A 19,678-nucleotide genomic window follows, 5' to 3' on the forward strand; every position below is an offset into this window, starting at 1 on the left:
TTTTTCAACTTACGACATTGCTACACAAAATGAACATGAATGTGGGCATGAATGCTGCCGCACATATCTAAGGTATAAACAGCCTGTGCACACTGCAAACTGCCACCCATGTATGCTACATGTACATGTCTCATTCACACAATGACTGTTCAATCACAGATTGTTGAGAATCTGTGGTTCAATACAGAAAAAGACATGGCAAACTGGGAAAACATTTAAAGATTTTTTTCTTTTGTGGTGAATTTCAAGTTATCATGTTAAAATATCATTATTTTAGCTTTTATTAATCATTTTGATATTCCCCATTCAAATACACTCCACAAATTGTATGCTGCATACATGTAGCCTAATGATAATGTGACTGGCAGGTGTGACAGATTTTCTGCCAGCCACATGAGCTGACAGTGTACTTCTTGTGCCAGGCTTGGGCTAGTACATCTAGAAAATGAATACAGAGGTCCTTACCATACAGAAATTTGAGAAACATGGATGTAATTATCTAGATGTGCATAATTAATGATAATAATTATAATGATTAAGCTAATGGACAATCTGTTGAATGTGTATTGTGTAGATGTGCATGAATGTACTTGGAAAATTGACAATCAATTGAATTCCAATTGATGTTTTAAGATAAATAATTTTTCCACATTGTACATGGATTGATTAGACTGGAATCGGACGGGGTCGTCTTCAAGCCCGAGTCGTATTTTTGACCGAGCTGAGCTGAGCCTTTTAATGTTCAATTCCGAGCGAGTCCGAGTCCAGTAAAAGTGGACTTGAGTCGAGTCCAGACTCAAAAGCTGCTAAATATACTAAAGTATGTTGAAATTAGTATTGCACAGTCTGGGTGTCCATACATAGACATAGTTTTTTCACATGCATCCCAAAATATGCCACATTCACCATGACCACCAATATTTAATCTCTTTTTGTACTTGTTTAATTCATTTGTTTATACTCATACCCATAATTGGACCCATTCAAGTCCAAATTTCCATACCCGTTCCCATGGCCCGTACCCATACTGGGACCCATACCCGTACTCGAGTCCCAATTTCTGTACCCGTACTGCGTGCCGTAGCCGGACCTGTACACGCACTGCCGTACTCATACCCTATTTTGACTTCGGACCCGTACCCGTCATGGACTGGGACCAATACCCGTACCTGGGACCTGTATCCGTACCCAGGGCTTGGGACCTTTACCCGTACTCATGGTTCGGGACCCGTACCCGTAACCGTACTCATGGCGGTCCCAAAAGTATGCCATATAATCTTAACAAAATGGTGCTGCTTCATATATAGATGATTTTCCATAGCCCGTTGGCAAGCTTAGGGGGCTGGCATTTTTTGCGGAAGGGGGGGGGTGTCCCAAATATGTCGATGACCGGAGTCATTTTTTATGACCCCCCTATCGCGGGCAAAATTTTTCTATGACTCCCCCATCTTAGGTCGAAAATTTTTATGACCCCCCCTTCCACCTACACAGACAAAGACAAATTATTCATTGACGGAACTAAGGCGCGGAGCGCATCAAAACCTGAAGAGTGAAGGACGTGGGCAGAGCGCGTTAAAATTTTTATCGTAAAATTTACGCGACACGGAGCGCGTAAAAATTTTGCATAGATTGTACGCACATTTCTATTGTGAAGTGAAAGAATGCGCGTGCAGCGCGCAAAAATTTTGAGTCACCTGCCCTTAATAATTCTATAACCCCCCTATTTTGGGTGTTAAAAATTTATAACCCCCCCCCCCTATTTTTGGTCTGAAAATTCTATGATCCCCCCTGTATTTTTGGGACCCCCTCCCCCTCCGAAGAAAATGTCAGCCCCCTTATGAAAACGTATTTCCCATGAAGAAATTGTGAAAGAGCTTCGTGTTGCGCTGGTTTGAATTGAAGTCCGATGATTTTACTGGCTTAGTCTATTGCATCATTTTTAGTTTTTGGCGAGGAAGCTGCCATATTAAAATGAAAAACAGACCCGTAGTCAGATATGCAGGCAATAAAAATTACTTTGCTAATGACCCAAAACTCCCAGGGCAAAAACTCTTGCAAACTTTCAACAGTATATTTTCCTCAAAAAAGTATCACTTCAAGTGTACATGTATATGTGCACAACAACAGCCCGGTCGTACCGGTAATTATAAATTGTACACTTTCCGTCTAATCTTCATCTTCACTCTCGTCATTCTCTCCATAAATCATTATTTGCATTGAATGGTAATTTGCGTACGATAGCCCCGGGGATTGCCCTCCCAAGTATCGATCATATGATGAGCAAAATGCATCGATTCATATGATGAATTATTCATATATTGCTCGTCTGTCATTGGTTGCGCTTGAAACCCCACACGAAGTTTGCTTCATTACGCATTCATCTCAATTTTGAGATTTCGCCCCAGGTAAAGCTATAGGGAGGGTCGAAGGTCAAATCGAAAGTCAGTAGACTCCTTTTTCCGGGTCTCGGCTTGCAGCTTTCGTAGTGAGCCACCAACGTTAAAGATTAATAGCTATGCTGTTGGATCAGAATAGGAAAGATGGCGTTTCCATGCATAAACAGAGAGGGGACGACAGAAAACAGTGATGCTAAATGAAAGGAGTCTCCGGGTCTCGGCTTGCAGCTTTCGTAGTGAGCCACCAACGTTAAAGATTAATAGCTATGCTGTTGGATCAGAATAGGAAAGATGGCGCACACCGTCATCATCCCTATATCTTCGTGTTAAAAACTGCCGTTGTAGTACGATAAATCCTCACGTTTTTCAACAACTACGCATGGTGATTTTGTTCGAGATAGGCCGTGCGACTCAGGCTATGCATACAATTTGAGATTTTGAGAGCCGGCCACACTGTTTCTATTCTATGTTTTAAGATTTTCGCATGATCAGTATATGGCTGGCCGTAACCGCCACAACGTGGAGCTGCTACGCGTAGCTTACTTTTCGCTTCGCGGAGCTAAATTGACCAATCATGTTAGATCTTTTCATTACGCGGAGCCAGTTGATGCATCATCGTTCCAGAGAGAGAAAACTCTTGCCAAAATTAATGTTTACTAGGCCTATGTGGATTTTAAATGAATCGAATGTAAATAAACCACCAACAGTTGTACAGGATCAATACCATTGTTTGATTAGTGTATAGTCAATGTTACCTTGCATGCATGTGCCATGTGTGTGGCGTGTTTGTTTGTTTGTCTACTGTGTCAGGCCAGGATCACTGACACCCACGGTACTGATACTGTCATACTATCACGGTGATCATATTGTTGAATGTTGTTGACTTTAAAATAATCATGATGCAGTCATGTCTACAGTAGAATTCACCACGACCTTTGAAGGACTTAAACCCCATTATAAAAGCTATTAAACCAAGATAACACTCAATGAAAACAGCTCAACTATGTTACATCAGATCTTCTCTGGTTAAATACACACTGCACTTGTGTATGTTTTACCTGTGCAATGAACAATGAGCTGGTATTATAGTTTCAGTTGGGTGAATGATTATAAAGCGAACGCAAGGTAACAATACTGTCTGGGCTTTTGTTTACGAAATGAGACAATAGTCTGCTTATTGTTAACCAGCGTTCTTGAAAATGAGAAGCATAATGGTTTGCAGACTTAACACGGTTTAGAAATAATTTGTTCATATTTTTTGGTGTTATCTGTCGTTTACATATCCTTCCTAGTACCAATATTTCCAAACACCTAAATTAGCTAAAAATTTAGGAAATGTTACAAAACTATATTTTCTAGAATTTCAGAGAATACTTTAAATATTGACTGGTTATTTTTTATTTTTTGTCGTCATATAGGCAATGGCATAATACTTCTAACATACACTAGGTCACGCGTCAATGGTGAGCGCACTGAGTATTGTGTATAGGAAAACGGGCAGTACCGTAACTACAGTATGTATGGCCTACTACTAGTATATAAAGTAAATCCGAACTGGTTTGCTGAAGGTCGAATTCGGCGCAGGCCACGCCGCGCAAGATGTACAAATCAGGTCCCGGCGATACACTGCAGATCGCAGAATTGTGTGCATGGTTTACCACCACTCTGCCTAGCTATATAGTTGTGTACAATACTGTATGAGTTTCTTGTGAGTGCATGTCCATCTTAATAATAAGTCGGTTCGTACTTTTCATAAATTACTTTTTGAATCATAACTATCGTGACCGAGGATATCTTGCAACTACGTGAAGCTCGTCTGGCAAATTCTTAATGACTAAATTCGCTTCACGTAATGAGTAAGTCGTACTTGATTGGTCAGTTTTACCTCCGAGTAATGAAAAACTCTAACATGATTGGTCAATTTGGCTCCACGGAACAAAACGTCAGCTACGCGTAGCAGCTCCACGTTGTGGCGGTTGCGGCCTACCATATCAGTCTCCCATATGATATTTCTATTGTAAGAAAATTTTATTTGTTGTCGCGTAAATCACAGGTTTCGTTTAAATGTACTAACTGGAAATTAAATGTACTAATTAGTGAGGACCGGTATTTTGCTGTGGATATGTTTAACTGCAATTTTGATGTAAAACATTTGAAATCCTGGGTAAAAATTTTGATAATATTTAACTCTTTGAGAAAATTATTTTATAAAGGAATGCTGGTAAAACCAGGTGCAATACAATGTACATTATTGACACACTATCACGCTCTTTATCTTCGTCAATAATAGAATAATCGATTTCAATCGAATTGAATGCATGAGTTTGTAGTTGACTACTGAGCGACCTAAGCGATCGATTGCTAGCCAATCAGATAGAACTCCTTTTCTTGCGTTCAGTGAAATACCACTCGCCTGTCGCTCACTACCACTCGCCCGTCGCTCACCAACGGAGTAGTTAAATTTATATTTATCGTATAGGACGTCGACGGTGTGTGGCGTTTCCCATGCATAAACAGAGAGGGGACGACAGAAAACAGTGATGCTAAATGAAAGGAGTCTCCGGGTCTCGGCTTGCAGCTTTCGTAGTGAGCCACCAACGTTAAAGATTAATAGCTATGCTGTTGGATCAGAATAGGAAAGATGGCGTTTCCCATGCATAAACAGAGAGGGGACGACAGAAAACAGTGATGCTAAATGAAAGGAGTCTCCGGGTCTCGGCTTGCAGCTTTCGTAGTGAGCCACCAACGTTAAAGATTAATAGCTATGCTGTTGGATCAGAATAGGAAAGATGGCGTTTCCCATGCATAAACAGAGAGGGGACGACAGAAAACAGTGATGCTAAATGAAAGGAGTCTCCGGGTCTCGGCTTGCAGCTTTCGTAGTGAGCCACCAACGTTAAAGATTAATAGCTATGCTGTTGGATCAGAATAGGAAAGATGGCGTTTCCCATGCATAAACAGAGAGGGGACGACAGAAAACAGTGATGCTAAATGAAAGGAGTCTCCGGGTCTCGGCTTGCAGCTTTCGTAGTGAGCCACCAACGTTAAAGATTAATAGCTATGCTGTTGGATCAGAATAGGAAAGATGGCGTTTCCCATGCATAAACAGAGAGGGACGACAGAAAACAGTGATGCTAAATGAAAGGAGTCTCCGGGTCTCGGCTTGCAGCTTTCGTAGTGAGCCACCAACGTTAAAGATTAATAGCTATGCTGTTGGATCAGAATAGGAAAGATGGCGTTTCCCATGCATAAACAGAGAGGGGACGACAGAAAACAGTGATGCTAAATGAAAGGAGTCTCCGGGTCTCGGCTTGCAGCTTTCGTAGTGAGCCACCAACGTTAAAGATTAATAGCTATGCTGTTGGATCAGAATAGGAAAGATGGCGTTTCCCATGCATAAACAGAGCGGGGACGACAGAAAACAGTGATGCTAAATGAAAGGAGTCTCCGGGTCTCGGCTTGCAGCTTTCGTAGTGAGCCACCAACGTTAAAGATTAATAGCTATGCTGTTGGATCAGAATAGGAAAGATGGCGTTTCCCATGCATAAACAGAGGGGACGACAGAAAACAGTGATGCTAAATGAAGGGAGTCTCCGGGTCTCGGCTTGCAGCTTTCGTAGTGAGCCACCAACGTTAAAGATTAATAGCTATGCTGTTGGATCAGAATAGGAAAGATGGCGTTTCCCATGCATAAACAGAGAGGGGACGACAGAAAACAGTGATGCTAAATGAAAGGAGTCTACTACAGTAGACTATGTTTTCACAGGGCCTGATGCTGAATTGCTGATATTTGTCTCAGGTTTCACCAGCCTGTGTTTCACCACCTGCGTTTCACAATCGCAGTCACAGCGCCAGCTGTTGAAACTTAGTTAAAAGTACGACGGGCTGTATATACCAGGATGAGATCGATGTTTTGCGTTCTTTGTCAGTATTTCCTGTCGTAAAAGTAACCAAAAATACAACTTGATAAGGTATGTAATGAAATAAAGACACATTCCTAGCTTTCATCGAACTTTTAGGAGTTACATTTGCAAAGGAGAAAGATTCTAATATGCATATTTTGCCTCTATGACATGACGTATGATTATGAGTGAATGATGCAAATGTCAATAGTAATAATTTAGGTATCCCAGGGCCCCCGGCAAACCTTAGTGCCGTACTATTACGCTGACTTTCGTATTCGGCGAGGAGGACGATTTCGACCTCCTGGTTTGTTTACAAACAGAGAGGTAGACAAAAGACCGTTTCGCTTGTCCAAACACTCAAGTATCAGAAGGATGGTCCACAATAGCGTGATTCACGTAACATGAATAGCCTAGGATTAAAAAGCTGTCACGTAAAGTTAATTTCTTTAAACTTCCGTGGTCCGAGCTGTGCGCCAAGCGTCTACGAGCGTACACACAGAAAAAATAAGCAATCACGCTGATTGGCTGATCAATGCACTTGACAACAAGTCGGTTGACCCATTGGTTGTCTGTTCGGTAGCGTAGTAGGTGACCTTGTCACTTTTACGCGATCGCAATTCACCAGCGCGTACCCCGACCACGGAAGTTTAAAGAAAACAACTTTAGTCTCGTAGAACCATGTGCTTCTATTGTCCAATTTGCCATCAAGATTTCATATATGGAAACAGTTCAGACCCAGTACACGATCATGTCAGAAATTAATATTTTGTTCTGGGTCTGATTATTCGGACTAGGCAAACCTTAGTTAACACATTTGCTAGTCAGCCAAATTCGCCGAAAATGTCAATGCATATTTACATAGAAATTTAAAACAACTGGCAAGAAGGAAACCTACATAAATATGTTTTCTATACTTCACTTGACCCAAATATATGATTTTTATGGTGATAAGACAATCGCACATGGAATTTTAGAGGATTTTGATAGCAGTTCCATTAAAAAGCTGCTATCATAATGAGACTAAGATCTAGAAACACCCCGAAATGCCGTTTTGGGGAATTTTGCTAGCTGAATCTTTTTGATGAAAGTCAATCTTTGACAAGATGTAACTTTGCTACGGAAAGTGCTATGAAAAACGGTTTTCAGTTTTGGCTTTGTTTACTCAAGGGCTTTAATTTGATATATAAAATGATGCAGTTTGATGGCGAATTTGAATTCACCTAGCAAACCTAAGTAATAGCGCATATTATGGATGATGATGATTGATGATGATGATATGGTTTGCATCATCATCATGAATTGCATTGAATTTTATGCTACATGTACAATGTATATACCGTATTGTTTGTAATAAAGTATTAAACGCCCCGGGGGGAGTTGCATTTTTCTAAAAGGGGGGCGTTTATTGGAAGTGAATTGTCAGTGAAAAAAGCTTAAAAATCGTGTTCAATTTCCCGATGGTGCTCTTATTAAAAGGAGGGATTTACACTATACATGATGGCGGCGCCCACGGAAAATGATATTTTCGTGGGAATACAACAAAATTACACCTGTAAGTGCATGGAATTAGTGAAATTCTACTATAATTAGGCAATAAAATGGATGGGAGTTGAGTCATAATAGGTTTTGTCCATTCAATTTTGCGATCGTGACTGACATGACTGATGCAAGTTTTTAAGCTTACCTACACGATATGTCATGGAAATGTTAGCATTTTTGTCAAATTTTCACAGAAAAATTGGAGGGGGCGTTTATTAGAGGGGGAGCGTTTATTACAAACAATACGGTAGCTTTTATTAACTTGACTGGAGTTGAGACTCGACTCAAGTGACTTGTTACAACACTGGGATGATATAGTATTCAACAGAGAGCCTGATTGAATTCCGGTGACTAACATTTTTTGACCAAAATCCAACTAGTTTAGTTTTAACGTTTTCATACATGTGGTACTACCGGTAATTGTGTATACGGCCCATTTCACGGTTAGGCGCCACTTTTGGTGAAAAAAACTCGAAATTTTCAAAATGTATTAAATTTCATTTAATGAAGGTTTTCTTTTCCAAATAAGACCAAATTTTCATAAAAATATAATTTCCCAGCTTAAATCTCTCTACTTCTTGAAGAAAATTATGATTTATTATCTCATGTTATGTAATTTTTAAACAAATTTGATAAATATTGAGTAGTGAATATTTATACTTTGACTGTCCATACATATATAATAGATATTTAAAATAAACAAGTGTGTCATAGGCTCTCTTCTGACCAAATTTGGGCAACTTTTGTTGTGTAATGCCAAATTTATGGCCACTTAAATGTAATTTTTGTGGTAAAAAAGGGAAATTGACATGAAAAGGTTTACTCAACAATTTTAATAATCAATGACTGACTCTGATATTTCACAGCTTTGAAGGTCATAATATGGGTAATGTTCACAATTAATATCAGCCAGTTTGAAAACACCGGTCAAATTCAACATTCTGATGTTTGTGCAATTTTGGATGTGACTGATGTCAATGTGAACGGAAACCACACACTGTAAAGCAGAGTATATTTCAGAAAATAATGATTCAACAAGTTTTTACACCCCCAGTAAATTAAATGGGATATATTGAAACATATCAACCTGTGTTAGTGTTCATTTTAAAACATTGTTTACAATTTATAGAAGTGGATGTGACATTTTCAATTGTGAACAGAATATTTCATTATTACAAACAGTTTGCTTGTCAAAAATATAAGCTTTAAGCACTTATAACACATATCTTTTGTTAGATTCTATTGAATTGAGCAATGCTAAAATGTTTTTCCTGACCCTTTATATTTTTGACAAGCAAAATGTTAATAATACTGAAATATTCCGTTCACAATTGAAAATGTCACATCCACTTCTGTAAATTGTATACAAAACTGTCCCCTAAAGACAATCAACAAAGCCATGAAATAATCATATGCAACATGTATGAAATAATAAACCTATTTTAGAAAGTAAAATATCATGTTGTTTAAGTATTTTGACCTAAAAACTACTAATTTTGAGGATGTGACATGTGAACGGAAATTGAAGCTTTTTGAGTCCCCTGTCACAATTAAAGAAGGCATACTGAATTAAAGATTTGTTGTGCCTTTTGATCCCCCACAAACCTGTAATGAAAAAACTTCAAACTGGCATCCTAGTCCCATTCCTGTCTTAGTTCTTTGAAGAAACTATTTTGGATGTGACAGGTACCATGGATGTGACACATGTGAACGGAAACTTTGAAATGACATCTGTAAGCTAAGTTGATGAAGGAGTTTTCATTAAATGGTGTCATTAGATAGCTCATAGCAGGAGATTTTTTAAAATCAAAAAGAAAAAATTCTACCACTTATTTGTTAATAAATTATACTATTTGGAAAATTAATCGGATGTGACAAAACTGAACGGAATTTGTTGGCAAAAATTCAAAATATCGCTGTATCTACATATTAAGAGCAACAAGTGTAATTTGTTCAACAAATAGTAACAAGACTCTGAACTTTACTAAAACACACTAGTTTGCCATTCTTGTAAAGTATTAGTTGATCTATTCCACATTGAATATGGTACATAGATGTGAACGGAAAATGTCACATCCGAATTCAGAAATTTAAATGGTTCTCATGCTAGTTTAACTGACAACTACAACTTTGTTCATGTATGGCCGTATAGTGCAACTTGTTCACTACATAAAAACAACAAAAGCAGCTGGTAGGCTCAACATAGTTAAAAATGGCAGCATTGGAAAATAAATGTCTGTTTCCAGGTTGGTAGTAAAATGTGGTTTTTGACCACTTCTTACCCCTGTACGCCCTGAAAGATAAAAGCAGAAAGGCCGATTAAGCTAGTGGAGGTAGGCCATACAGAGACAATGAAAAATCACCAACAGTCAATTCTGTAACCCCATTATTTTTTACACACCAGGCCAGATATGTTGAAAATCAAAAAGTGGCGCCTAACCGTGAAATGGGCCATACCACATCTGTATTGGGAATCCATATGACGGAAAGATTTGAACTAAAGCTTGTTCTCAACAAGTATTGCATTGAGATCAAGAGTTAAAATTTCCTTTCACTTTCTGGGAGGAAGGGAGAGTTTGAAAGAAATATCTGAAATGTGCATTAAAATACTTGTACAGGAAAGAAACAAAAACAAACTACATGTACATGCAAAAATAAATATACAATATGAAATAGACTTGTTCAGAGATTGAGATTTGTGCTACAAATCACATTTCTAGAAATGTCAAGGCAGTTTGTCAGGTGTGCTATTAAATTGCATTCTGTAAGAAGTTTAGGATGGCAATGGCGTGCGATCGCACTTGCGCACCTTAAAATTCAATCTCTGCTAAGTTTTATTTCATATCCAGATTGGTAAATTAATATTTCATAAAAGCAGCAGTACATGCTTTTATTTAGCATATTTTGTAGCTTTGATTTTAATCTTTCAATTGATGGTCATGTCATGTAACATGTTACTCTGTTTTGTAGTGCAACACTATGGATATGATGTCTCCACAATGATGTTTCTAATCAGATGGTGGATTGCTGTACAACATGTCACCCAATGAAACCAGGTAGGTCAGAAGTAAATTTTTTCTTTCATTCTATAGTTCCCGCAACATAAGCAATTTGACACTGACACATATCATGTGATAATGTAAAATCTGACACTCAGAATGAAAATAGGATGAAAGTAATAAGTATACATACTTTTATTATCACGCCAGTGACGTTGATGTATTCAGACTTCTTGGTTAATAATGCTGTAATATACAAGCAGTCAAAGCTGGGATAACAATTTACACTTACAGAGCAAGTTTTTTTGCTGTTTTATAAAACAGACATGAGATGTCCATAGTTACTTCTTAAATTCATGAAGAGATTCATCAGGTTTGTTGATTATTATAATTTGGAGTTTTCATCTTAATATATTTTGACACTGACCTGATAGTTTTATATGTCGTGGATGATCGACCTACTCCTTCAGAGTGTAAAACTGCTCAACTCTGAAGATGGATGCCATCCATGACATACAAAACTGTCATGTCAGTGTAAAAATAATTTTAGTTTTGTAATGTAAGATGTAAACTCCAAATTCTAGACATGAGATATTATCAAATGGGCTATTCCATTTAAAATCCACACTACCCCTGTGGAAGATTTTGGAAATATCTCCCACAGTGGGACTATGCATTTCAAATGGAATGAGCACATTAGGCAGGTCCATTTGAAACTCACCCTCCCTCTGTGGAAGATTCAGGATGGAAGCTTTTTCCAAAATCTTCCACAGTGGGAGTGTGGATTTTAAATGGAATAGCTGAATTGACCTGTTTATGATTGTTTAGTGGAGCAGTTAGGTAAAATATTTTGTACAGAAAATTGTTGATTGTCACTTACTTATTTTAAAAATCCTACCCACTCTCTTTCCATTCTATTTCAGTGTATGAACAAGAAGCAGCCGTGTCTAGAAACAAATAACTACCATTAGTTTGATATTGGATCAGTGTAAGTTGTAAGAAATGTAATGTGAGCATACAGGGAGGGGGGATGATGTTTGTGTCTGTTTGTATGGGGGATGTATAAAGGGTGTCTGTGTGATTTTGTTTATACCTGGCTAGTGGCTTATCTGTTTCAGCCATGATCTCACCTGTATCAGTTTGGAATCTTGAGATATTAAAGAAGTTTTGTGAGACAGGTGCCCTTTTCAATCCTTGGTAAATATAAAGTGTATTGATGTCAGATATAATGTATTTGTTTCAATGTTTCATTGCATTCATGTCCACAAATCCCCAATGCCAGTGAATGGAATGTGTTTACAAATTATGTTGACAGACTTCATGAAACAACCGTTATAAATATATATTTTGACCAATTATTTCATTTCAATATCTTTTTTTCAGAAAGATAAGGAAAAGATCTTGAGAATGTCTAGATCAGCCGGATTGCAGCATGAATCTGGGCCATCTCGTCCTGTAGTCATCAAAACAGAACCAAGTGGCTTCTTTGATATCCCGATTATAGATAGGTCTCAGCTTACAGACACAACACAGACAGCTATATCATCGAAAAACAATACGGTTAAAGTTGAAGTGGCATCTGCTTCTAAATCCTGTATAGGGACTTCTGAGTCTTCAATAAGTAGGTCCTCTGAACACTTAGGAAGTACATGCGGCATAGAGAAAGTTGCTCCTTTGCCCTTTTCTCATGCAAGAAAATTCTGCTGTAAGTACTGTACAGAGACATTCTCATCTCCAGAAGCACAAGAATTCCATGAACTGAGTCATGCAGAATTTTTGTCTTATAGGTGCAGCTTCTGCCCAAAGAAATTTACTGCTAATACAAGCAGAGATGAGCATGAAGATGTATGTAAGAAAGAAGCTATCTTAGCACACATCAATAAACTTCAACATGGAGGTAATCAAGCTGTTTCAGAAGCTGACGACGATAATATTAGCAATGTATCTGAGCATTCCGCTATTGAAATGTTAGGGACACCTCAAACTGTCACTTTTGAAAGTTTTGGTGATGAGCCACTGTGTGAAAGTAGTATGCCTGAATTGCATGCACACAATTTTGAGGAACAGAAACCCAAGAACAATACCAAAGATCAGGATGAAATTGGTTCAGTCAAAACTGAACCTGAAGTTCAAACAAGAGGTAGTAGTACATCTAGTACATCTGTGATCAATATTCAGGAAGACAATGACCAAAGAAAAGTTGGTATGAAAATCTCAGGGCAATTATTTAAGAATAAAATAGGTACATATAGAAGTATGGGGGATTTCAATTGTGTAGATACAGAGCTAGATGAAGTTGATATAATAATTAATAAGGAAAAATATGCAGAAGGGGGAAGTGTAGATATGGGTATAGAGCAACAAATGCAAATGGACTACAAAGATGATAATCATTTATCTGTCTCTAATAATCTTGGTACAAGGAACAAGGAATCTGGCCAAGAATTAGATTTAGAAAGCAATCCTCCATCAACCAGACAGGTGGTTCCTGTAACACTGACTACATCTGTGAGCAACTATGATAGTGAGATAGCCAAGAATGTTAAACAAATAGGCTGTGTGGAATGTAAAATTTGCTATGAATCATTTCCTTCTTCTAAAGTTTTACAAGTTCACCAAGAAAGCCATATTGAAAGTAGACCATACCGATGCATTCTTTGTTCCATAGCGTTCAAGAAAAACAGTCATCTAAAGAGCCATGTGAAATCAGTTCATGCTATGGACGGTATGAAGTGTAGTTTGTGTAAGAGATTCTGTATGACTGAAGAAGAGTTACGAATGCATGAAGCACAACATGCATGCCTAAGATGTGGAAGAGTTTTTGCAGCTTTGTATTTGGTTAAGAAACATGTTGCGTCATGCCTGGATGAGTTAAGAGCGATGGAGGAAAACCGCACTAGAAACATGATTACACAATTAAGTGGTCAAGAACAAGGGTGTTCTGAAATGATGGAAAATCCAAGTCCATCTTCAAGCTTCTGTGGAGATGAAACTATTGAGAGTAAACCCTTCGGAGTTAGTAAAGACATGCCAATTGAACAGGATGTTGTGGATGAAAATATTGCTGTAAAATCTTTAGACCAACTCGGCGAGACGACACAGTCAGTTCAAGATCCTGAATATCAAAGTCGGATGACCTTAGCAGATAACAATGTTATGGTCAGTAGTGATGAAGGTGAAACCAAACCTAGTGTGACATTGCAAGAGAACCAAGAAGCATGTGGACAAGAACAAACAACCCCTATATCCGGGTACAAATGTAAAATTTGTCATCAGGTTTTTAAAACTCAGGAAGGTCTTAAGTGGCACACTGACCAACATGCTAGTGATCGACCATTTGCATGTACGATATGTTCATCAACTTTTAGGAGAAACACTAACTTACGTGAACATATGAAAAATGTTCACGGTGTGGATGGTTTCAAATGTAGCATGTGTAGAGCTTTCTGTCCATCGTCAGCTCATTTGGCTGAACATGAAGCTAAGCATGCGTGTTCCATATGTGGCATTACTGTCAGAAATTTGTCACAAATTGAAGTGCACAAAAAGATTCATGAAAATGATGCCGATGGCCAACATGTTGGTAATCGACAATTTGCTTGTACGTTATGTGCATCAGTTTTTAGGAGAAACGCCAACTTGCGTGATCATATGAAAAATGTTCACGGTGTCGATGGATTCAAATGCAGCATGTGTAAAGCTTTCTGTCCATCATATGCCTACTTGACTGAACATGAAGCTAAGCATGCATGTTCCATATGTGGCATGTTTATCAGAACTTTGGCACAAATTGAAGCGCACAAAAGGATTCATGCTTACGATGTTAAGGAAGAAGACCTTACAAAGCCTGGTGCGTCTGAGAAGTATTACGTAACACAAGATAAGACAGTCCAACCACAGTCTCCTTCGAACACACAAAATGAATGCGATGTGTGTCATAAAATATTTCAAACCACAAGAGGTTTGGAGAGGCACAAGTCCCAACATACAGAAGTCAGGCCTTTCAAATGCCATATCTGTGCATTTGGGTTCAAGAAAAACTACGATTTGTTGATGCACATGAAACGAGTGCATGGTATAGATGGGTATAAATGTTCATTATGTCGTCGTTATTGTGCAACTGAAGAACTTCTAGCCGAGCATGAAGCATCTCATAACTGCTCCATCTGTGGCTCAAAATTTGTCAATCTGAAACTAAAGGAAAAACACATGCAATTTCATTGTCAAGGAAAATCTGAAGAACAGAGTGCTGAAAGTGGAAAAGTGTCATCAACGGAAGTCGCCAGGGTTGACTGTCACATTTGTCAAGTTAACATGAGAGTGACCTCACTTATGCCCCACATGAAAGAAAAACATTCCTTATATGAGACATTTAAATGTATCACCTGTAGAAAGGAATTTGTCAAAGAGGCTGACTGTCAAGAACACCAAGCCTTGCATTTTTGCAAGATCTGCGACAAGAAATTCCTGATAGTGTCCAAAGCAGTGAAACATGCAGAGAGCCACAAAGAAGAGCTGCATCTAAAAAAGAAAGTAGAAGAAGACAACGAGGAGAGGAGATATCAGTGCAACCTTTGCCGATGGGCTTTCAAGAGAAACACACATTTATCATCGCATTTGAAACGTGTGCATCTCTTCGACGGATTCAAATGCAAGTTCTGTCGTTTCTTTTTGCAATCTGAAGCAGCACTCGTAGATCATGAGGCATCCCATACGTGTAAGGAGTGCGGTAGAACATTTATACAATTCAGATTGTTAAAGCAGCACAAAGAACTCCATGCTAAGTCAGAAAGTAAAATGGAAAACAGACCTTTTGCGTGTCAATTATGTGGTCTATCTTTTAAACGAAACGATCATCTCAAAGGACATGTTAAGCAGATTCATCCCAAGTATGGTTTTCAGTGTGGTTTTTGCAAGTTGTTCTGTCAGAAAAAGGAGGGATTTAAGCAGCATATGGTTGAGAAACACCGGAAGGATGTTGACATGGAAAAAGGAGTGCGCTGTAAACTGTGCTTTGTTTACTGTTTGTCTAAAGTAGAGATGCAGCAGCACATTTCCAAAATGCATGCCAAATCTAGAATGCACAAGTGTAGGTTCTGCAGCCGGCGTTTTATAGCTACATCGCAGCTGCGGAAACACATGAAAAGGCATAGAAACTACCAGAAATTTGCATGTCCACATTGCCCAGAGTCGTTTAGATTCAAGTATAAGATGCAATCACATATAACAAAGCAACATGAGAATGGAATGCAGCATGCATGTAGTATATGTGGATTCACTTGCCAAACACAGGATGAATTGAATAAACATAGTAAAACATGTGAATCGGGTACGTTTTTCAATTGTAGTTTTTGTCATATGAAATTCAAACAAGAGGAAGAAAAAATCATCCACGAAAGCTCACACTCCCGGAGCCTTGACAATCAGTCAGATGATAAAACTGAAAGCAAAACAGAAGGACTAGAAACACTGCAACATGATGATGAACAAAAGAAATATTGTTGCCATTATTGCAATAGTGATTTTGAGACGGAAGACAAGTTCACAGAACACATTCAAGGACATCTGACCCAGAATGCAGATCAGAGTGGAGTTGCAGATGCATTTGACTGTCGCATATGTGGCAAGAAATACAAACATAAAAACACCGCCAGAAATCACGAAAGAAGTCATTTTCAGCCGCAGAAATATAACTGTAAAAGTTGCTACAGGAGGTTTTATTCCAAAGAGAAAAGAGATAGTCATCAAACCGAGTGTAAACCAAATTTCTTCCGCTGCAGAAGCTGCACGGAATGTTTCAAGACAAAGACCAAATTGGAAGCCCATGAAATTACCACGCACACAGGTGAATATTTGATCTGTTCCTTCTGTGGCAAAAAGTTCTGCACCAAAGTTTCATGGAGAGGGCATGAACGCTTACATACCAAAGAAAAGGATGTGATCTGCCCGACATGTGGTAAGGCATTCCATTATGAAGCTAATCTGAAAGAACATATCTTGCATACTCATAGCGATGCCAGGCCATTCCAGTGTATGTACTGTGGCTTGGGATTGAAGACACTTAGACATTTGAAATGGCACGAGAAACATCATAGAGGTGAGAATATATACAACTGTAACTACTGCAGTGAAGTGTTCAAATCCCGCACTAAATGGCAGAATCATGTACAAGATGAACACGAGGGGAGAAAGCATGTTTGCTTTACCTGCGGGAAAGGGTTCACAAATTCAACGTTCTTAAATAATCATGTTAGAATTCACACAGGAGAAAAGCCATTCAAGTGTCCGCATTGCGATATGAGGTTTAACCGTCGGCATCATGTGACACAGCATATACCAAGGCACTTTAAAGAGAAACAAAAATGAAAGGGTCACCCTACTGATGTGATTTAATGCAACATCAGTATCATAATAGTCTTGGTTCAGCAGGTCTTGTAATTCTGGAGATATTGGTGAACATATGAAGTTACAATGAAAACCTTTCATTTTGGTACTTTTACCATGTTCCACAAATCAAGAGATCTGCAGATGTGTGTGTGTGTGGGGGGGCACTTGTGTTCTGAGGTGAATATCATACTCATGCATAAACGTTCATAACGGACCCTTAAAAAGTATTTTTCCAAGGCTTCCATAATAGTACCCTAAACATATTATATTACTACCCTAAAACAGCGGGAGAATTGTCATTATTTTGCAATTATTTGATGCTTTATGTTGGAAGTCATTTCAAATAGAAATTTTTTCTATTTTTGACACCTAAATGATGTGCTTTTTGATGTTTCTTGTTTGCGGGCCTGTCAAGCATACCTTTTTTCAGATTTTTCACACCCTACATGATATGTAAATAATGTACTCATGCAAAAGTACCTTTTTACATGGTCAATAAAAAAAAGCAAATACAAGTGGGGGGGCTTGGATCTGCAGCTCAGGGAATGCAATATTTAAAATCTCAATTGGCAAGCTTATTATGTGATTAAGACATGTTTCAGTTTTATTAGAAGTGTCTGAAAAGTAATTTGTGCACAAATTTCAAGAAAGGAATGAGTAAAATGTCCATATTTCACACTTTAAAGATGTCATAATGTGTTAATTAGAGACAGAATGCGGTAACCAGGAAGGGGAGGAGGGGGAGATAAGTGTACATTTGTTTTGATGATTTTAAGGCTTTTTTAAATGTTCAATCTTGCACCCAAAAACAAATCTGGGCTGTACAAGCTTAGTAAAAGACTGCATTTTTGTATGAAGTTTCATATACAGTGTACCAGGTACTTAAACAAGAATTTGATGTTAAGGCCTAAAATAAGTTTGTATTACAAATCTGGGCTACAAGCCTAGTAAAAGACTTCTGCATTTGCATGCGCATATTTTTTGGGGGCGCCAGCCCCCCGGGGTAAAAGCAGGGGGCAGCCAAAATGAAGGGGCGGCAAAAAGAATTAGGAAATAAAAAAGGGCGGAAAAATTTGACAAAGCATAAAAAATTGTGAAAAAATGGTACTATACATCAAAATGTGCTGCTTTTAGGGCGCTAGCGCCTGAAACCCTTTCTTTTTTTTTTTTTTTTTGCTCTTCACTTTTTCAAACGACCGAGAATAAAATTGGGTCAACCTTTTTGTGCTGTTGAGGAAGGGGCGGCAAAATTGAATTTCCTTCAGCCCCCCGGGGTTGGGGCGGCCACGGTACGCCACTGATTTGTGTGTGAAGTTTCTTATACAGTGTACCAGGTACTTAAAATAACAGTTGTATCATGAAACCAGAATCTAATGATAAGGCCTAAAAAGTTTATATTTTTTTGTCGTAATATTTCACCACAATGATAAAAATTAAGGTTTGTCAGGCTTGTTTTTTTTTGAACATATCAGAGTTGTCAGTAGGAATTACGAACAGGCAAAACATGTTGACAATATTGTAGCAAATGTATGAAAATTAAAATATGGATAAAAATAACCTTACAAAAACCAAAAAAAAACCCAAACAAATGCAATGCTATTTTTTCAGAATTTTGATTCGATTGAAAAGGGCAATACAATTTTTTTAGGCCTAAATAACTGTATGACAAAAAAATAACAAAAGATAAGTTCGTGCATACAAACTGTTTGTTTTTAATTTCAAATGTGTCCCCTAAGTATATTGTGCTATCTAAACTTGTATTTTAAGCAAAGATCTGTTTTTTTTCATTATCTGTAGTAGTGTAAAATCACTTAAGTGATCTTGCCTCGGGAATTACATTAATTTTAAAAGTACTAATTTATTTCATCAAATGAGTCCTGGTCTTGTGGTTACAATACGTAATAAATGGGGAAATAACATGTAAACGACAGATTTATAGAATTTAGGGCTCGCTTTTTGGGGCCACCATGTAGGCCTTAGGCCTATTACTATATCCTGCAAATGCATAAATCTGTAGACACACACTGATATGCTGAGAACACTTGATATAAAATATTGTAGCTTTCAGTATTTTTAAACCATGATTATGTGAAAAAAGAATATATGATGTATTGCTTGAAACAAAATAAAAGGTAATTATGTTTTGAAACTTGAGTTCTTGTTAACTTCTTTGACCATACTTTATGTGATTGAGATCACGCAAGAATCCCGATCAAATCAACAAACTTTCTGAAAACTTCCTTGGTGACCCTTTATGAGAACTACATGCCGATTGGCCAAAAGAAGTTTTCATTATCAATTGGACCAATCGGCAACATTGCTAGAATAATTTCACCACACAAAGCTAGAAATTGGGGTGAATTATTTGCATAGCTCCCATTCTGATTGGTGGTTAAAGTGAAGATATGTAATTGACCAATCAGAGGCAAGGTTACTTGAGAAACCTATGATA

The 19,678-nt window shown here is 38.0% G+C and overlaps 1 protein-coding gene across 1 annotated transcript; it reads left to right on the top strand.

Annotated features, from left to right (window-relative positions):
• Positions 1–12,246: 12,246 nt before the first annotated feature.
• Positions 12,247–17,669, top strand: LOC140154481 (uncharacterized). Its single transcript, XM_072177049.1, has one exon. It carries the CDS (start codon positions 12,247–12,249, stop codon positions 17,203–17,205), a length of 4,959 nt encoding a protein of 1,652 aa, XP_072033150.1. The 3' UTR covers positions 17,206–17,669.
• Positions 17,670–19,678: the final 2,009 nt, after the last annotated feature.

This window comes from Amphiura filiformis, chromosome 6 (assembly GCF_039555335.1).
Source record: "Amphiura filiformis chromosome 6, Afil_fr2py, whole genome shotgun sequence".
In the NCBI taxonomy this organism is placed as follows: domain Eukaryota; kingdom Metazoa; phylum Echinodermata; class Ophiuroidea; order Amphilepidida; family Amphiuridae; genus Amphiura; species Amphiura filiformis.